Genomic DNA, 18,709 nt, shown 5'->3' on the forward strand with positions numbered 1-18,709 from the left:
GATGTAAACCAGTATGACCTCTGCATCAAACACAAAGAGCATAGCACTGATCCGGCTTCCTCCCTAGCGATGTTAGAAAAATCCTTCGGTTTAGGAAAAATGCCTCTGGTCATCACCTCTGCAAGGAAATGGTACACTATCTCACTGGGCTGGAGTGCATGGCACAAAGTGAAGAGAGTTGCATCCATGTTGGAGGCATGGGTGCTCACCGCAGGTGACTGACCACTCGTCTCCCAGGCTCTTTAGAGAGTGGCTGACAACTTATCTACACTTGCAGCTCTCTAAATGCAGGGGAGTCTGGATCGCTACACAGCCTATGTCTCGGGCCCTAAACAAAGTCTCCCATGCCACAGACTGGCTTTTGAGCAGCAGTGGAGGAGACATGAGCCAACACGAGGTGAGGCCTCCGGGTTGGCAGTGTCAATACCTGTCTGTGAACTGCAGGGCTGTTTCTGAAACCTGACAGACCACTCCCCCTCAACCTTTTCCTTAAATTTGAGAAAATGGACAAACTGAAGTATTCATTTGAAAAAAAAAGCGTGAGTCTATGACACAATTAAAACTCCTTTAAAAAAGGTACGTGTGTGTGTGTGTGTGTGTGTGTGTGTGTGTGTAATAATAATGCTACAAGTAACAAACTTCACACTTAACTATGATATAGGATTAGCACATTTTTAGCATTTTTCATACTGTTGGGCCACTGTACTCCCAAGACTACTATTCTGCTTAAAAACAGCCAAGTTCTACAATCTATCAAGAACATTATAAATACACAAAAGCACAAGATAACCTGGGATCACAGTGAGCTTTCCTAAGCAAAAGCTTGGAAGTCATTTGCCCTTGGTCAGGCGAAGGTCCCATGCATAATAACTAAGTACAATCCGAAAGCAGTTTGCAAAGTCGGATACTGTAGACGTCAATGTCTACAGACCTCTACCACAACACTGCCGAGATCATCCACGAAATAAACATGGAACTATCATATGGCGATGCCTCCATTTAGCAAAAAGTCCTGAATTCTTGCTGGGTGCTAATTGTTGGAACAAGTAGAACCTAGTCCTAGGGCTTGTGTGATGCTCTGCAGGTAAGGGCACTTTTTGATGACCTGAGGACAACCCATGGGGTAGGGAATGAGAACCGACTTTAGAACACTGTCTTCTGACCTCCACACAAATCTCTCGGCATGATCGCATGATCTCTCTCTCTCTCTCTCTCTCTCTCTCTCTCTCTCTCTCTCACACACACACACACACACACACACACACACACACACACACACACAGCATTTTACAATGTGAGGGGAAACCCTTAATTCTATTAACACAGTTAACTACAAACAGTTTTCTTACTTTATAGGTCTTTTCTAGTGTTGCATGCATGAAGGGAAAGGGGTGAAAGTATTTAATGAGTTAACATCCCCTTTTGACATTGCATTGTCTAAGATATCCAATCTGCTTAATTTGCAAATGGACATAAATTGAGAACAGATTTATATATTAAACACAAGGTTTCAATCACCCCTCACTTTCATAAAAGTGTCATAATTTTATAATGATTTTAAAGGGTGATGCTAAAAGTATCTATTGAGGGGCTGGGGATTTAGCTCAGTGGTAGAGCGCTTACCTAGGAAGCGCAAGGCCCTGGGTTCGGTCCCCAGCTCCGAAAAAAAGAACCAAAAAAAAAAAAAAAAAAAGTATCTATTGAATGAGGGGTGTGTGTGTGTGTGTGTGTGTGTGTGTGGTCTTTTACATTTCACGAATAAAAAGATTTGGTTGTTTACATTAACATAGAAAAAAAAAAAAGCCTGAGTCAAAATATATCTAGAAACAAATTTTCCTTTTCTTTTTCATTTTTTGTTTGTTTGGTTTGTTTTATATGGTTTGTTTTGAGACAGGGTTTCTTCGTGTAACCTTGACTGTCCTATAGCTAGCTTTGTAGACCAGGCTGTCCCCTAACTCACAGAGATGAGCCTGGCTCTGCCTCCTGAGTGTTGAGATTAAAGGCAGCTGCCCCCACCACCCACCTACAAGCATGTACAGTACACATAATGTGATTTCAAGCCTCTCATGGCATTCAGACAAAGGAAGAGTTATTGTCCACTTTTGAACTGAGAATTAATCATTCTCCTTGGTTTTTGGGGGTTGGGGGGGCACTAACTCATTCTTGCAGCAATAGTACCAGTGTCTCCTCCTTTTACAGAGGAGGAAATCAGAGCACAGAGAGTCGGTTACTCACATTTCTGACAGTCAGGAAGCTTGCGCTAGCTTGCTAAAGTGCTGGGGAAAGGCAGTGACACGGAAACATGTATGTAAAAAGACAGGAAAAAAAGTAGCTGACAAAAGCATTATTCTAAAAAAAAAAAAAAAAAAAAAAACCAGCACAATTAAAAAGCCAATGAAACCCAAGCATCAATACACAGGCAGGTCCTGTGTATCACAAAGCCCTTACCTGTTTCACATTTTTGATAGTTTTAGGACAGCAGGTAATGTGGCAAGTGTGGGACAGTTAGTGGTACCAAGCCATATTTCACAGATAAGGATGAGATCTCAACCAGCAGTGGCCATTAAGGCCTCGAGCTCTTAATGTCTAAGGGATCATTTGGTTTGCATCTTTAACCCGAGGAGTAAACTAATAAATCAGCATTTCTATAAGAAACTATTACAAAATGAAAGAATATTTTCTAATGAAAAAGATGATTAAAGAGAACAAAGTTTTCAGAGAGAGAGAGAGAGAGAGAGGCAATGAGCCCCTTCCTGTACATACAAGAAGGGATTCTGCAGCCTAGCGACCCAACCATGATGTCATTCTGGCACCCCAAAATAACACTGCATATTTGTATTTCTCTAGTGCCCTTCATGCACACATCCCAGGGAGTTTTATGATCGTTATCAGTTAAAATTAAAACCGAAGCCCATACAATTCCTAATAGAACTATCTTAAAATGCTATACAGAACAAATACTGTTTAAGTCTAGATTTAAAAGTCCCAACAGCCAGTGTGGCCCTTGCCTCAACTGGCAATGCACGGCAAAGCCAGGCTGCTGCTCTCTCCTGTTCCATCAAGGCTTGCTCATGCTTTTACACCAGAGCATGCTGGAACCATGCCGTTTCCCATGAAAGAGAGAGAAACTGGGTGTGTGTGTGTGTGTGTGTGTGTGTGTGTGTGTGTGTGTGTGTGTGTGTGTATGTGATGCTTCTGAACTGGAGAGAGGGAGTTGTTTGTGCACTTGTTAGGAGTCCAACTCTGCCATTTAACTAAAGTGAATTTAACAAGGAATCCAGATAAAACCCAACTTGCATTTCAGTACTAATTGAGAAAGAAAAGGCTCAAAAGCAGCCTAAAACTAGTTCTGTGTAACAGCAGCAGCAGCAGCAACAACAACAACAACAATCAGGGCAATTAGCATGATTTGCCTGTCAATCTTTTTAACATTTATAAAGCACTGTTTTACAGCTACCATTCTCTCAGATTAGGCCCTGTTCAAAGCCCTGGAAACATTATTAGTTCATACATTAGAAGGAAGAGGACTGTGCTCTCATGATATGGTAATTTTCCTTGTGTTAGTGCCCTAAGGTCAAAGGTAACCTATCCAGATCTAATACAAGGCGTGGGTCAAAAGAGATTATCACGTGAAAATGATGTACTTGCAAATTATTAAACACTTGAAATTGGCAAGGCTTGAACTTCCCAAATGTAACTACTGTTAAGAAAAAGCCTATAAAATGTTTGAGATCAATTCATTCAGACTAGACAGTTGCTTCGTTAAGAGTTAGTTTTTAGGATTAATAGATATCAAGGTTAGGAAAAGCTAGCCAAGTCACTGTACAATTTCTACACATCTAAATCAGCTAAAAATGACCACACTCTTAGAATTTGGAGGGTGTCTCCTTCTACTATTGCTAAACAGAGAGAGTAAATGATGTGGCTCAAAGGGACAAAAAGTTAAATTATGAACTTTGTGCTAATTCACGTAACTACTAAATAGGGCTGGCTTGCCAGTTACGTAATGCAGCCCACCACTGATAATGGCGGTCACCAATTAACAGTAAAATAACAGCTAATTAGTTTACCAAAGATTTCAGCATGTGACAAAGCAAATACTAATAGCAAATATTAATAATCAGAACCCCCTCTGTGAGTTCAAGGCCAGCGTGGTCTCACAGAGAACTCCAGAATAGCCAGGACTACAGAGGGAAACCCTATCTCCAAAAGAACGCAAGTAGATGGACAGACAGACGGATGGATGGACAGATGAAGCAGAGTCCATGGTTAGTAGGATTGAGGGAAAGCTTTGTAATTGTAAAAACAGGGGAGAAGATCCTCTAAGGAGCTCCCCTCAAAGGTCTCTGGCATTCAGCTAGAGATTTACAGCTCTGTACTAGGAAGGGGCAAAGACATCCAAGCACAAAACTGTTCTGTGGGTAACTGTCAGTGACCTCCTTATCCATCAGTCCACCCATCCAATGATAAAAGGCTTACACTTTGAAACAGACCTGAGAAATTTAACTGCCCACTAGACCTAATAAAAATGCTAAACTTTAACTCTGGTCTTCAAATCAAAAGGCCATCATGAGCTCAATCGTACATACCTACTCCTCAGATGTTAGGAGCTGAGGGGAAGTGAGCAAAGCTGAGTGACTCTGGGCCCTCCTACATACAGCCTTAACCAGCAGATAATCCTACCCCCAACCTCCACCTCTATAATCTAAAGTATGCCTAAATGTGCCCTAAATTAGGGGTATGGAGCAACACAAAAAAAACAGGTACAAAACACATGTGGGAGAAAATCATCCCAAATTAGAATAAACAAAATGGACACCTTGAAGTTTATCAGAACTCCAAGGAAAAAAAGGTGTGTCGTGGACACCTGGAACCACCTTTATCCGTGTGTGTGTATGTGTGTGTGTGTGTGTGTGTGTGTGTGTGACCACAAGAGACTCTGGGTTTAGCATTTGGACTCTGAGTGGGAAATTTCTAAGAGTTTACTGTGGCCACAGCACCCATCCAAACATTCTGTGCCCAAGGCTCCTCCTCTGAACATGGGGCTAGAATTCCCTGCCACTAAGCACGGGAGAAGTGCCGGGGTACACCACAAGTACCACAGGAGTTAACCACACACTGCCTTCAGCCACTAGGAAGGCAGCCTGATGCACCGGCAGCCTGTCAGTATGTTTGAAAAGTTTAATAGATATTTTGGAATGAACAAATGTATTAATATGTGATACATTTCATAGTCTTATGTGAAATGCGATATATGAATACTGATGATACTCTTAGGAAAGAATGACTATTAATATTTTAAAACTTAAGAAATATGTCACTTCAGTCCATGTTAACTACAAAACACAAAGTACAGGTTAAAAAAAAAAAAAAAAAACAACATTTCTATATTCACACCCTAAGGGTTTTAACACAGAAAACCAAGTGGACTCTAAGTTTATCAAATGCCTGTGGAGATGACTCTCAAGGCTCAAGGAACCCGCCTACTTACAGGCTGTGCCAGGAGAGGAATGTATTTCACTATGTGTTTTGCAAGCATCTGATACTAATAATTTTAAAATCCAAGATTTCTTAGATGCTGTCAGGAAAGGGAGAACTAGAACATCACTTCCCAGGTGTGATTTTTGTAAATGGAGTACTCACGCTTATTTCTATGTCTTTATGAATTGAAAATAAAACTGACAATTCTCATTCACTTTACATAGGACTCGGCTTGGAGCTATCTTTTCTCCAGGCTTAAAAAAGAAGACGAAATAGGAAAGGGTCCCAACTCCCTTACAACTCTGGAACCGTGATGTGTGCGTGCCCTTGCACACCAGCTAGTGTGCTAGAGGAGTGGGGGTTAAAAACCCTGCACAACGCAGACTGAAACAAAACCTCTCAGGAATATCTGCCCTCGACATTTCTAGGAAGAAACATTAATTAGGCAGAAATAACAATTGACCTTTAACTTATGGTACCTTTAACAAAATAATCTGTTCTGGTGCCAAGGCATGCTTTTCTTTTCTTTCTTTTTTTTTTTTTTAATCTAATGTTTGATTGAATTCTGTATCTAAAACTCTAGGGAAAACGAGCATCAAATCTAATGCTTTATTGTAAATCAAAATATTTACTTTTATAACTCCCAATTTACATCCTAAATCCATCGCCCTCAAAAGTTTCACGACAACAGGCTTTTTTGTTCCGGAATCAGACTGTTTTCTTCTGTGTAGCTGCCATTCAGAATGCAAGAACCGACCTATCTAACCACAGCCACTGAGAAACGCGAAGGCGGCGACAAAGCATCCAATCTCAGATCTGTAATGAGCTGAGCGTTTTTAACATCCTAGAACATCTCGCAAAAATAAACAGGCACGTGATACAGAGAACTTAATAAACACATGTCACTCTGTCTGGGCAGATTTATGGGAGGAAAGAACCAACAGAAATAAAAGCTGTAAATCAAGCCACATACCCACTCACGGAATCTCTCTGCAGCTGGAGAACCCTTAGGAACACCCGCATAAATACTGTTGCATCGAAACCTGAGCACCCATTGTAAAGAATCAACACCTATTTTTAACATCCCGCTGGGCAAAAACACAGAGCAAATCAGTCTCAGATCGGTCATTAACCAGCACCTTGACTTTAATCTAGAGGGACGCCAGCTCCCACACTGCTAAAGGAGAAACTAGGGAAAAGACAATCCAATCCTTGCCATTTAATGCTAAGATTCCAGGTTCACCTGGACATTTGCTTAGCACGCATCAGTCAATTCTCCAAGTGCTGGAGGCAAGACTTGGGTCCTGGTAAGACCCAATCCTACTCCCTGCTACCCTGTACTACCAAAAGATTTTCAACTCAACATACCACTTAGAGATCCTGCTTCTTACTGGAATGCCTTAACACATGGAGCAAAACCCTTAAGGTCCATACAGTGAGACAAACATTAAATATTATGCTACATGTTTTCATGAGGTGAAGCAAATATTGCTTCCAAGGCATGGATTTAAATCACCTCTGGGTATCAAGCTGCATTTTGTACATGAACAGCATTTGCTAGGAATTTTCAACATACTATTTCTATCGCCAATATCAAATACAAGAGAAAGGGGAGTTGTGTCAAACTTAGTGTATATTTCAGGTAGACAGGTCTTAGGAAGCCTTTGTCATTCATTTTCCTAACTTTATCACAAAACCCAACGGGAAGTAGCTACCAATGAAAACATTCTGAATATCAGAGCCATGGACTCATCCTAGGGAAACAGACCACGATGCTGCAGAACAGGAAATCACTTCATTTGGAGTTCAGGCTTTTCAGATTACTAACTTCAAGTATGTGTCGCTTCTGCTAACACGTGCATGATTATTTCCAGAAAGATCTTTGAAAAAAGGAGGACCTCCTTTGTAGCTGGGGCTGCAGTTTCAGCCTAGGTCAGTCACTTAGCTATGGTGATGGTTCCTCTGGCTATGCAAAGCCATGTTTTCTTTTGAAGACTGCTCTTTAGAAATCCACCAGTGTACAACTAGCTCCAAGACTAAGCCTCGGATTCCCTTTTGTCACTCGGCTTACTGTGACAACTGCCTCCGCTCAACTCATTTCTCGTGGTAGCATTAAGCAAATCCATAACTAATATATAAGCTACAAGAAGGTGGAGTTCAGTGCCTCACTGGTTGAATGTGACTGAGCAGTAAATACTTGTCCCAGACCCTCTTGCCCAGCACATAGAAGAGACCTCTAGTCTCTGCCTGAGCTGACTTCCAAAGTCAGTAGGACAGCAGATCACATGAAGACACAGGGTATTGCTACATGGGGTATTTAGAATTCTGAGCAAGAGCATCATGCTTCATTCTAGGTCAGCCTTCCGATTTCAATGCTAATAACCAGGCATCATGCTTTCTGGAGTTGTCTTCACCACTCAGCGCTCCACTGTGCCATCAGCCTGACTTAACTGTGATAGACTCATTCGAATTACTCTTACTGTCTGGCTATGGATCACATCCTTTTGATTTCAATGGTGAGAACAACGGGGTAGATGAATTGTTTTGCTTTGTTTTGTTTTTTTTTTAAAGAAAAAAGTTTGGTCTCAAAAAAGAAAATGGACGTTTAATAGTACAGAGAGTCTGTGCAGTGTGTGGCGATAGCTTAATCCAGAATCGCTCCTGTCCTAGAACTGCTAACTAACATCGCAGCAGAACGCAGGTCTGCAATGGAGCAAGGCTGAACGCATGGACATGGCAGCATAAAGCCCACAGGGTTGCTCTTGGGGTACCCAGGAATGCTCAGGAGCCTTGCACAAAAAAAAGACTGGAATGAATGCAAGCTCTTCAGAGCCATGAAAATACGCTCTGAAGCACCAGACACCCCGGAAGTGCGGATGCGGGGACCGTACAAGTCCAAGGGACTGGCAGACTAATATTCATAACTACATCCTAAACTTGAGTTAAAAGACAACTTTAAGCAAGCACTCCAATTTTTACCGTATCTCTTAGTGTCCTCAGCTGAGGAGTGATGCTATACCACGCTCTACGGTGATAATCAGCTGAGTGTCATCAGAAAGGATGTGTGGTTTTACATTTGGCAACAACCTAGAGTTTCAGCCCTTTCCTGAATATCCATTCCAGAAAATGAAATTCAACAATAATAAACCTGTCTCATTTCAAGAAGAAAAGAAAAGGAGTCCATTTCTAAAAAGTGAACTAATTCTTCAAAATTGGTTGTAAACTCCTAATGGGAAACAATTATGGACCTTTTGTTCCAGGAAAGAGATTTCTTATATTTATAATTAACATACATACACAACTTACAATTATTTTCAGCAAACACTTTCTCATTCTTTATAGTAGAGCGAGCACCCTATAATGGTACCGTGATTTTCTGTAGCCAGCATTTGGAAGCTATGCACAGTTAACACCGACACCGTCATCCCATAAACCCAACGAGAAGGCCCCACCACTCTGAGTCCACCTCAGAGAGGGCTCAGAGTACTTGGGAGTAGATCTAAGAACAAGCAGGCAGAGTGCAGTGTCTTCTCCCACAACGTTTTCCGTGGGTACAGCCCCCACCCCACCAGGGGAGAAAGGGCATAAGAAACTGTTCAGAGCGAGCCAGGCAGATTTGCAAAGGTCACTCGTGGTCGATCGCTTAGCATTTTTAGCAAACTCTTGCTTCAGATACCAGTTGCTTGAAACCAGGGATCCCCCGTCTGACCCCAAGCGGTAGCTTGCGCACGATGTCTTATTATTTGTAACACGCTACTCTGAGTACCTGTGAGAGGGGGCACTCCTTGGCCAACGAACTCTGGTTCATGTCTTTCAGTAAGTCCTTCAGAGCATTCCTTACTGTGGTGTGGGACCATTGTTCAGGAGGCAAGTCTTCTAGTTTGGGGCAACTATTTGAGACACAGATTAGAAAGGGGATTATTACAGGATTGCATCCCGCTGCAGAACATTCCTTTAAGACAGACAGATTTCATTTTGCGCATCAAACAGATGCATCTGGAGATTGCTCTCGGCCTCCTGATTGTTCCGATTACTTAATTACTTTATACAACACATCTGCTGTATCGATGCATGAATTATACATCAGCTGCCTGTGGTGGCTATTTTTTCACGTTACTTCTACCTTCCTGCTCTGATGCACTTGGGAAGACAATTTAAGGTATACTGCTTTCTCACAAGCCACCGTGAAAAGCATTAACGCATTAACTGATTTCCTCCCATGACTCCCTTCATACGAATTAAAATGGCAAAAATACATATATAAATAAATGAGATCATGGCAAAAGCGAATAAGGCATTCTTTCACGAAATGTACACAGATGGCACTGTTCATGATATGCAAAAATATTTTTTTCTTAAGTAAACTTTATGTAAAATGCCTTCTTGTAATGCATCATTTAATTGACTAAAAGTAAAAAGTCCTATCTTTTGATAGCATGCAAAAAAAAAAAAAAAAAAAGCCATAAATTTCGGGGGAGGAAGTAGAATTTTTTAAAGTCATAGATTGAAGATGGAGAAAATAACAGAAGGGGTGAAGTTACCAAATTAATTTGGATTAGCATGTCTCAAACGCTGAGTAAATAAAAAGCACAAGCCAGCCAGAGGCGCGTTCCGTCCACACAGTAGGGAGAATGTGTCCCCTGAGGACTGCTGCCTGGACTCACCTGTGCAGCTGGATTTTCAGAGTGACCACATGGTACACATCCTGAAGCATGTCTGCCACTGTGGCATCAGGGGCATCTGTCACATACGACAGTGGAACTGGATTCCACTTCCCAACCTGGATGAGCCCTGGTCCAGATAGAGAGGGGACATGCTTAGTGCTGGCTCTCAGGCCCATCGAAACACTGCTGTGCCCTTCCGCACTGCCCCCACCACAAGCAATAGTGTTGCTTCTGTCTGAACGATTCCCTTCCCCTCAAAAAGGCAGGTCAGTGAAGATACTCACGGCTTAGCTTCCCAAATTGTGAAATTATGCAAATGACTATTCGGCTGTTTATTATTTTGGATATAGATACCAATCAATAAAACCTGTGCATCAAGCCGCATTGTCCTAACTTACAGGAAGTTCTAATAAGACATAGCCGAACCGGTTCTAAATGGCTTTATGATTTAGATAAGATTCCCTATTGCAGTGGGAATCAGCATTGAAAAATACTTTACAGCCCATAAAACCATCAGAAACAGAATAAAAGAAACAGAACTAGATATTCAGTCATAAATGCAAATTGACTCTCAACAGTCCATCTGCTCAAACACGCTCCTCACTTCCTTGTGGGTCCTCAGTGGGGCAGATTATTAAGGTCAATAAGCATACTAATGATTCAGCTGAAGTAATTTAAAAAAAAAATTCACCTCGACATTCCGCACGAGCAAAATGTGTGTTAACTAAACCAAACTGAATTAAGCCAATTTCTAAAGCCACAGCCTGTAAGGAACCAACATAAAACACAGGCTGTAGCTCTTGGAATAAAATGTTCCCTGCTTTGTCTGAGAGGCGAACAGGAGGACCAGCACCTTCCCAGCCCCACGGGCGCATCCTTTACCTTTGGCTTGGGCAGCAGAGCTGTGTGAATAGCCCAGAGACAGCAACGCCATCTCTATGAGCTGGTTGAAAAGCATATCCTTCCTCACCAACACAAATTCCGCATGCTCCTCCTTGCAATCATACTCGATGGCGTTTTCATAATGTTCCACCACACAGAAAACGGGTAACATGGTTCCTATCAAAAAGACAGAGGGAAAAGAGAGAAAACCAACAATCTTCAGAAATAGTCTGGAGGGAGGAACACCTAAGCTATGAAAATAAACCTTGACAACAGTGAGAGTTGCTTCCCAGGCAGTCTGGGGAGGGACACAGGCACACAGACAAACATGCAGTCATTTACTGTTTCAAAGTTGCACAGGGAAGACTTGAATTTCCTCCACGTGTACCTGCTCTAAGGTAACACAGGCTCGCCACTCATTCTAACGGTGCATCTTCCAAAACCAGTGAATGCAGAATTACTTTCCTGATCAAACAATAATGCTGACGAGAGACAGGTAAGTGTCTGGTCTGATTTGCTCTAACTGCTACACAGAACGCAAACAGAACCCTCTGCACTTGTCTTCGCAGAGCCCACCTTCTTCCTGCATACACACTTCTGTTAATAATAGGCTTCACCTGCCTGTGCTCAAATTATCTGACTAGAAATGGTTTTTCTGCCTGGTTTTCAGTATTTCCTCTAACTGGTCCCACAAAAGGAACACAAAACTTAACCAAACCGATGCTCACAGGCTCTGTTTGAATGCACAGAAGGAACAAAAAGAACACTTCTACCTATGACTACCCGTTTCATCTACCTGGGAAAAAGCCATGACAGCAGCCATAAGTCTTTAACATTAATAATTTCTGCTACAGTAAATATGATAAAAATAGCCGAGTGTGAAAGGAAAACTGGCCTTCCTGAGCTACACGGGAAGAACAGCCTCTGCATAGGGTGTGCTGCTTCCCCTGGGTGCTTACTTTCACCCAGGGCACCAGCCCAGTGGCACAGGCCACACTGCTGTTGGGAAAAAAGCTTGGTCCAGAAGCCAGATCCACCTGCAGTGGCACTCGAGGCAGTACACTGTCAGACTGCCAAGTTACAGAAAGGGTTAAAAACAGATGCATCGGAACAGTACTGTGGCACACTGCCAGCAGAGTATCATCTTTAGCATAAATGATGACAAGGGTTACTTTAACAGGGCACCCAGGATCCCCAATTAGTTCTACAGTATCCCTGCCTGCTTCGGCTCCACACTCTGGACTTAGACTGGACTGGCAGAACCCTAACTTCTGAAGGTGTTGGTTGCGCATCCAGTGCTGCTGACGACCAGCATTTCCGATTGCCAGAGAGGCCCTTTACAAATCCTCTGTTTGCTTGTTTCTGCTGAACAAAAGCCGGCCATAAAACGGCTACATCTTTCCACATGTGTGTCTTCACCGAAGCTTTGTGAACTGTTCACAAGAGATTCCAGTTCTGACAATTAAACCCCTTTAGGTTTACTTAGAAAAGCTCACAAACTCGTTCGGAAGTACCAGCAGGCTAGGCATGAAAAACAAGCCGCAGAGCTTGCCAATATTCTTGTCATTCATTCAGCTGTTTTATACCAGAGAGAGAACCCGTCAGGGATCAGAAGAGAACTTGGGGAGACCGCAGCAAAAATAGCAATATGCAAACTGGTGATTTCTTCCTTGGCTTGAAGGTATTTTGGCAAAATCTCTTAAACAAATAAAAACACCCAACCCCTTTTTCTTAGTGCTTTCTCAGCTTAGCCACAATTTTTATCTAGCACCTGTCAAACAGAAACCAAGCACATGAAAAATAAGATGGAAAAAAAATCTCCCAAAAGACTTTTGAATTTTTTTACTGTTTGCATCAAGCACAGACCCTTCTAGAATTAAACTGCATTTTTAAGATATGTAATTCTGAATGTAATGCATTTCCTAAGGCATTTGAGCAGAAGTGAGATGACCACATTCTAGCTCCTAGCTCCTTCTCCTCCTCACTCCTGATGTCTGTGGAGTTGAGTTAACAAGCCAAAAAAATGTGTATATTGTTTTTTCCCCCTCATGGAACCAAACAGAGGTGTCAAACGGGGAGCAGCTTTTCAGACCTCCGCTCTAGGAAATAACTGAAACCTTTTCAAACCACTGAAACAGCCTGGATTGAGTCTGTGTTTAATTGATCACATTGAAAGTTGCCCTTAGATAATAAAGGTGGCTGCGTATACAGTAGCAACAGGATCATCTAATTACAAAACCGGTGCTAGATCGTCCCGAGAACTGTCACGCTTGCCCTCCTGTTAGGAGGAGTAATGTTAAACAGGAGCCTGGGCTGGGCTGCCTGATTATCTGAGCTGGTGTTTGGCCAGACTTCCAACTACTGCAACTTCATAGGCTTCCTGCATCAGAAAGGGAGCACTGGCCACTGCTGAAAGCTAAAAATACCACATGATTTAAACCTGAAGGCAGTCTTAGAGGCTTTTGCTGGAGGTTTATGAGCCTGTGTAAACAGCACGGCTGCCATACGGAGCAGGGAAGTCTGTAGAATCCTTGTCTAAAACTGTCCTGGCATTAAAGTTTGCTGTGCAAATATCACATAATACCAGAGACAGCTGAAATCTCCTATTTAGGAATTTATGGAACTTGTGTGTTTGCAGGCGTCAGAAAGTCTTTTTTATAGAGCCTCAGCACTACACAGTACAATATTAATGCACTCTGTTTGAAAAGCCATAATAAATTATATTTTTAATGCTCTTACCCTGGCTTAAAGATGCATACATTCTTGGCAAACAATCAATAAATAGGGTAATCACGAGCAGAGGCCAAAGAATTTGCTGAAGGGCTGTTTTTCCATTTTTAATAGATAAAGATCTAACAATACGGACTGCTGTGTCTGTTTATTTCAGGATCAATATATTCTTTGTTTTCGCCAAACCAAACGAAAAAAATAAATGATTGTATGATAAATATGATAAATGTTATGTATCAAACACAATGAAATTCCTCAGCCTCCTAACTTTCTCTGCTTAATATTCGTGCTGGGTAAAAGATGGCATTATTATTCTTTGCTTAGCAAATGCAGAAAAAATCTGAGTCCTACATGTTACTCAATGACCAAATAAAGGCCCCTGGGAGGCATACAGGGTACCCCACACAGAACTGACTTGTTAGTCAGTGTCTAACTGACAGCAGTGTCTAACACAGGCAAAGTTGCTAAAAGTCCATCCATTTAATATTGGTAGAAAATCACTTGTTTGTATTTTTTCCCTGTATAAACTTGCCCAAATCTTCCTTCCCTTTACCAAAAATACTCAAAATTAAAAACCAGAATCAGCAAGTTCTTTTTTTTTTAAACTGTTAAATAGAAAACTTTGCTCTTCAGAAAATAAACCACAATAAATTGCATCACAAATCTTTGTTCTCATGTCAGGCCCATGTCCTGAAATCCCCTTCTACATAGTAATCTCAGGAAAATCCTCTGGTGATTCTCAGACAGCCAGGGTCAGCAGCCCCTGAGCATCCTCATCGGCAGTAGTGCCTATGACTCCTGTGTAAACGAGGACCATGACACTTAACTCAGACTTAACTATCCAAATACTCAATGCTTCCAGACTGAGGTAGAAAGAGGCACCACTCAAAACCAGCGCGCATGCTTTCAAAACCTGACTGGCACCACAGCCCAGAATGCCACTTAATTCCCCATCAGAGAGAGATGTAGAAAGAGACTATTTCCAGCATGTTCCAGCCCGACACCCCCACACAGGACGGCCTTGGGCAGACATCAGTCAGATTTCCAGGATTTGATTAGCAAGTATTTACCTTTCCTAAGGTTGGTTTTCATGAGGTGGCCCGAGTGTTTTAAAGGCACTCCCTGCATCTTTCCACCTGTGCTCCCAAGCCTTCCTCTTCCTAGTGGGCTCCCGTTCTGCTCCAGGCGGGCAATCTTGGCCGGCGGACCCTTCGGATCACTCACATTGTTAGACATTTCGGAATGCTCTTTCCCCTGAGTTGTCTCGTTCAAATGATCCATACTCAGTCACTGTCTTACAGATCACCTGCCAGAACTGGAAAAGAAGACGTTATCAGTGGGTGGAGGTCTATAGTTATGCCTGCCCCATGCACGTCTTATCCCTAGACATTTCCCTCCACAAACACATCTGTGCAACTATGTAATGATGCACAAGACTGCGCTTCTAGATAAATCAACAGAAGATTATGGAATCTGCACCAAGGTACATGAATTAAAAAGTAATTTCTTGTCTAAAACTAGGAGGAACATGGGCTTACTTTCAGAACAAAAATAACCACAAGATAAGAAGAAAATAACAAATTATACCCATGCACTCTCAATTTTTAAAATTAAAAATTATGACAGAGTGATCGCAATATTTTTAAGGAAGGATGGAAGGATCCTTCACCAGCGTGAAGGATTAAACTTAGATGCTTACCCTCTAACATACATTGCGATCTACATTACAAACGAAAACCTCAGCAGAGCTCCACAAACACCCAAATGCTTTTTAGCTTGCCACTTAGTTTATGAACTAAAACAGCAAAAAGTTTTCTACTATCTGAGTATCAAGAGTTCCATGCTGTTAAAGATCTCAAGTCTCTGGTCAAACATGTGACTGGATCATGTCACCCCTAAGCACATCCTTAACGGTGTGAAGGGCTTCTTCAAATGTCTCATGACTTTTAGCAAGACAACTTGTTTTTTTGGAGTTAATATTTTATTTAGGTGTCCAACGCTAACTGGGTGCTGTTAGTAATTCAAGTAGCAAGAAACCTGAAAATATGAAGCTCACAAGAAAAAATCCTAACAGTATTGACAAAACACAGTCTCTAGTAATAAAAAGTAATTAGTATGCAAGGGAGTTAGCATCATAATAATTTCAGAAAAATGTTAATTCTCAGTTCTATTAAATATTAGACTTCAATTTTGAATACTGCTCATAATAAAGCAATTGGTACAATATACTGAAGTTAGTTCTAAATTATAGTTTTAAATAGGGCTATGTTATAAACTTTCATTAGCCTTGAAGTATTGGTGGTATTTAGGAAAGCCAGAGAGAATATGACATCACTTTTTCCAGCTGGCTAGTATTTCGAAGTATCTTAGATACTTTTAAAAATAAATACTATGTACAAACTCTTTGGATCCGGATCAGTTGAGATCCAGTTTGTATTAGCGTGGCTTCTCTGTAAACGTTTTTCTCTTGTGAAGTCCACCCTACTTTGTCCTGTATGATCAAGAAATGGGCATGGGCATGTGACCTGGGGGCGGAAGGCAACCTTCAGAACGCCAATCCAAGAACTCCAGAGTCTGAGGAATAGCAGTAGTTATCTATCTTTGTACTTGAGGGTGGCGAGCTAAGAACTGAAGGTTTACCCTTGGTCAAGGTCCCATCTGGTTTTGGTTTTGAGGTTCATTAACAGTAAATTCATGTTTTCTAAACTACTTTTATCAAGATCACTCTTCCCCATTATATTAGACTGTAGTCTAAAGCCAAAATCAGAGCGATGATTATTAACTTATTCGAAACACTTTGCTTCATGCGAATCACAATGCAAAGCCAATTTTTCCAACCCTAGAGCAGAAGACAAATTTTAAAGCATAGGAATTGAACAGAAAAAAAAAATTAACCCTTGGGGCAACTTATGAGAAAAAAGGGGGTTGGGGAATTCATAAGAGCATCAAAGTTAATACTACAGAACATATTAGGTAATCATGAGGCTCGGCAGCACTGTGAGCTGCAAACGAAAGAGATGGACTTCAGTTTGATGCATTGACCGTCGAAACATCATATAGGTCTGGAGAAACTGTTTTTTGAATACACACCCAGAGCATCTACTAAGTCAGTCTCTAAAAGGTTTGCATTATAAAGCAAAATTACATGCACATAAAACACTCAATTTAATGCTCCTTTAAACTCTATGCCAAGGCAAAAGTTCACCAAACCTCAGGATAGGGCTGATTCCAGCCATTGCCAACAAGCCTCCCTGGACAACAGCTGGGGCTAACTGTGGTCTCAACCAAAGCCCAGCTCGAGAGTCTGAGCTACATAGTTTACCCATTTTAGAGCAGTGTGTGGATGGCACCCAGAAAACAGGCTACTTTCCCCAAGCCCCATTTCCCTGTCCATAAAATAAGACCAGAGGATCCTTTCTGGAACTAGCTGGTAAACTCCATCTCAGGGATTATTTCCTTTAAAAAGCAGGAAATAAAAGCGCGAAATTCTGATTTTAACCAAGTATTTTCTTTTTCTTTTTTCATCTTGAGATCCCTTCCATGAGTTCCTCTTAGGGTCCTTTCCTTGCCCGACAGAACCCCAGAAGCACATTTGAAGAGACTGTGCCCTTATCCATTCCATATGGCCGGCACGATCCAGGCCAAGCTTTCACTGTGACCTTTTAAAGAGACAAAGAAACAAACTACTATCTAGCAACAGCAAAGCTGCAGTTTTACTGAGTGAAATTAGCAAAACCGACCTGAAACTCACCACTTCAAAACTTGACAGCATATAAATAACAAAACAAAGGAGATTTCCTTTGCAGCCGGGGTTCCTGAAGTGAAGTTCAAGACTGGTGTTTTCTATGTCCTTTTTATTATTATTATTATTGTTTAAAAAAAAAAAAAAAAAGGCAGCAGACCTGAAGGCGACTTCCCCTGAAATTGTATTATTTTCTCTTCCCTTACCCCGCGCCCCGCTAGGCGGGGGAAGGGCAAAAATAAACGTCTAGAAGAGTAGATATGGGAGGAGGGGGTAAAAAAAAAAAGTCACAATTCGACAAACAGCATAGCTAGCTAGTAAAATGTCTAACCTCGGAGAACGGGGTTTGGGAGGGGAGGAGGGGAGAGTGGGAAGTAGGGAGGAGGGAGAAGGTAAAATTGATCTGACAAGTGATTCGTTGGGGTGGGGGGTGGGGGGAGTCGTAAAAACAAAGCGGAACCCGTTAGGAGCTGTACACTGGTGGTACTGGGGAGGTGGTGAGAGGAATCTCTTTAAAAGAAGGAAAAAAATCACTGCGGACAAGGACCTCAGAAAGGGTGGGGAGAGGAATTTAAAAAAAAAAAAAAAAAAAAAAAAAAGGTACCCTCACCCCCTCCTCCCGCTGAGCTCCTGGGAGAGCGCGTAAAGTCGGCTTGGTGTCACCCTCGCCAGACTAGTCCGAGACCCGGGAGCCTCAGGGAAAGGCCACCTCGCTTTCTTCCCAGCCGCCCCCTCCCCCTCCCCAACAATCGCGACTGCGATTAACAAACCTTAAACTTTTTCCCCACCGCCTCGCACCCCCACTGAGGGTATCTAGCAGGGGCCTGAGAGGGTGAGGGGTAGAGGGTCGTGCCAAGAGCCCCGGGAAGGCACTAGGAGGCCACTTGGGAGGCCGGCGTCACCGACAACAACCCCGGGGACCCTCTCCCTGCCCATGGACGCGGGGACCCGGAGCGCCCGGGAGCATCGACGGGGAGGGAGGAGCAGGGGGGAGGGGGAGATCCGAGGGCAACCCCGCCGCCGCCTCCTCGGCGGCCACTCGCTCCCCGCCCCCTCCCCCCCCAAAAGTCGCCAAGCTCTCACTCAGCCCGAGTCGGAGGTAAACAAGGAGGTCGACAATGGCAGTGGGACTTGGGGGCGCAGCCGCCGCCCGGAGGCCCCCCAAAACTGATGCAGAGTTGCGCGGAGGGCGGCGGGTGCCCGGCTGCAG

The 18,709-nt window shown here is 42.6% G+C and overlaps 1 protein-coding gene across 21 annotated transcripts in view; it reads right to left on the minus strand.

The window, feature by feature from the left end:
- The window catches only part of Satb1 (SATB homeobox 1), a 93,402-nt gene that overhangs the window by 55,230 nt on the left and 19,463 nt on the right, over positions 1 to 18,709 (minus strand). For 14 of the 21 annotated variants that reach the window (XM_063267079.1, XM_063267074.1, XM_063267075.1 and 11 more), the window contains 4 exons: positions 14,828 to 15,072; positions 11,028 to 11,204; positions 10,146 to 10,272; positions 9,248 to 9,371 (listed from right to left, as the gene is read on the minus strand). In XM_063267079.1, the coding sequence (XP_063123149.1) occupies positions 9,248 to 9,371; positions 10,146 to 10,272; positions 11,028 to 11,204; positions 14,828 to 15,038 (639 nt within the window). In that variant the 5' untranslated portion in view covers positions 15,039 to 15,072. Of the gene's footprint in view, positions 1 to 9,247; positions 9,372 to 10,145; positions 10,273 to 11,027; positions 11,205 to 14,827; positions 15,073 to 17,497; positions 18,099 to 18,709 lie in introns of those variants that run through there. The other 7 variants (XM_039083481.2, XM_039083480.2, XM_063267069.1 and 4 more) reach the window with 3 other exon arrangements.

This window comes from Rattus norvegicus, chromosome 9 (assembly GCF_036323735.1).
Source record: "Rattus norvegicus strain BN/NHsdMcwi chromosome 9, GRCr8, whole genome shotgun sequence".
Classification (NCBI taxonomy): Eukaryota; Metazoa; Chordata; class Mammalia; order Rodentia; family Muridae; genus Rattus; species Rattus norvegicus.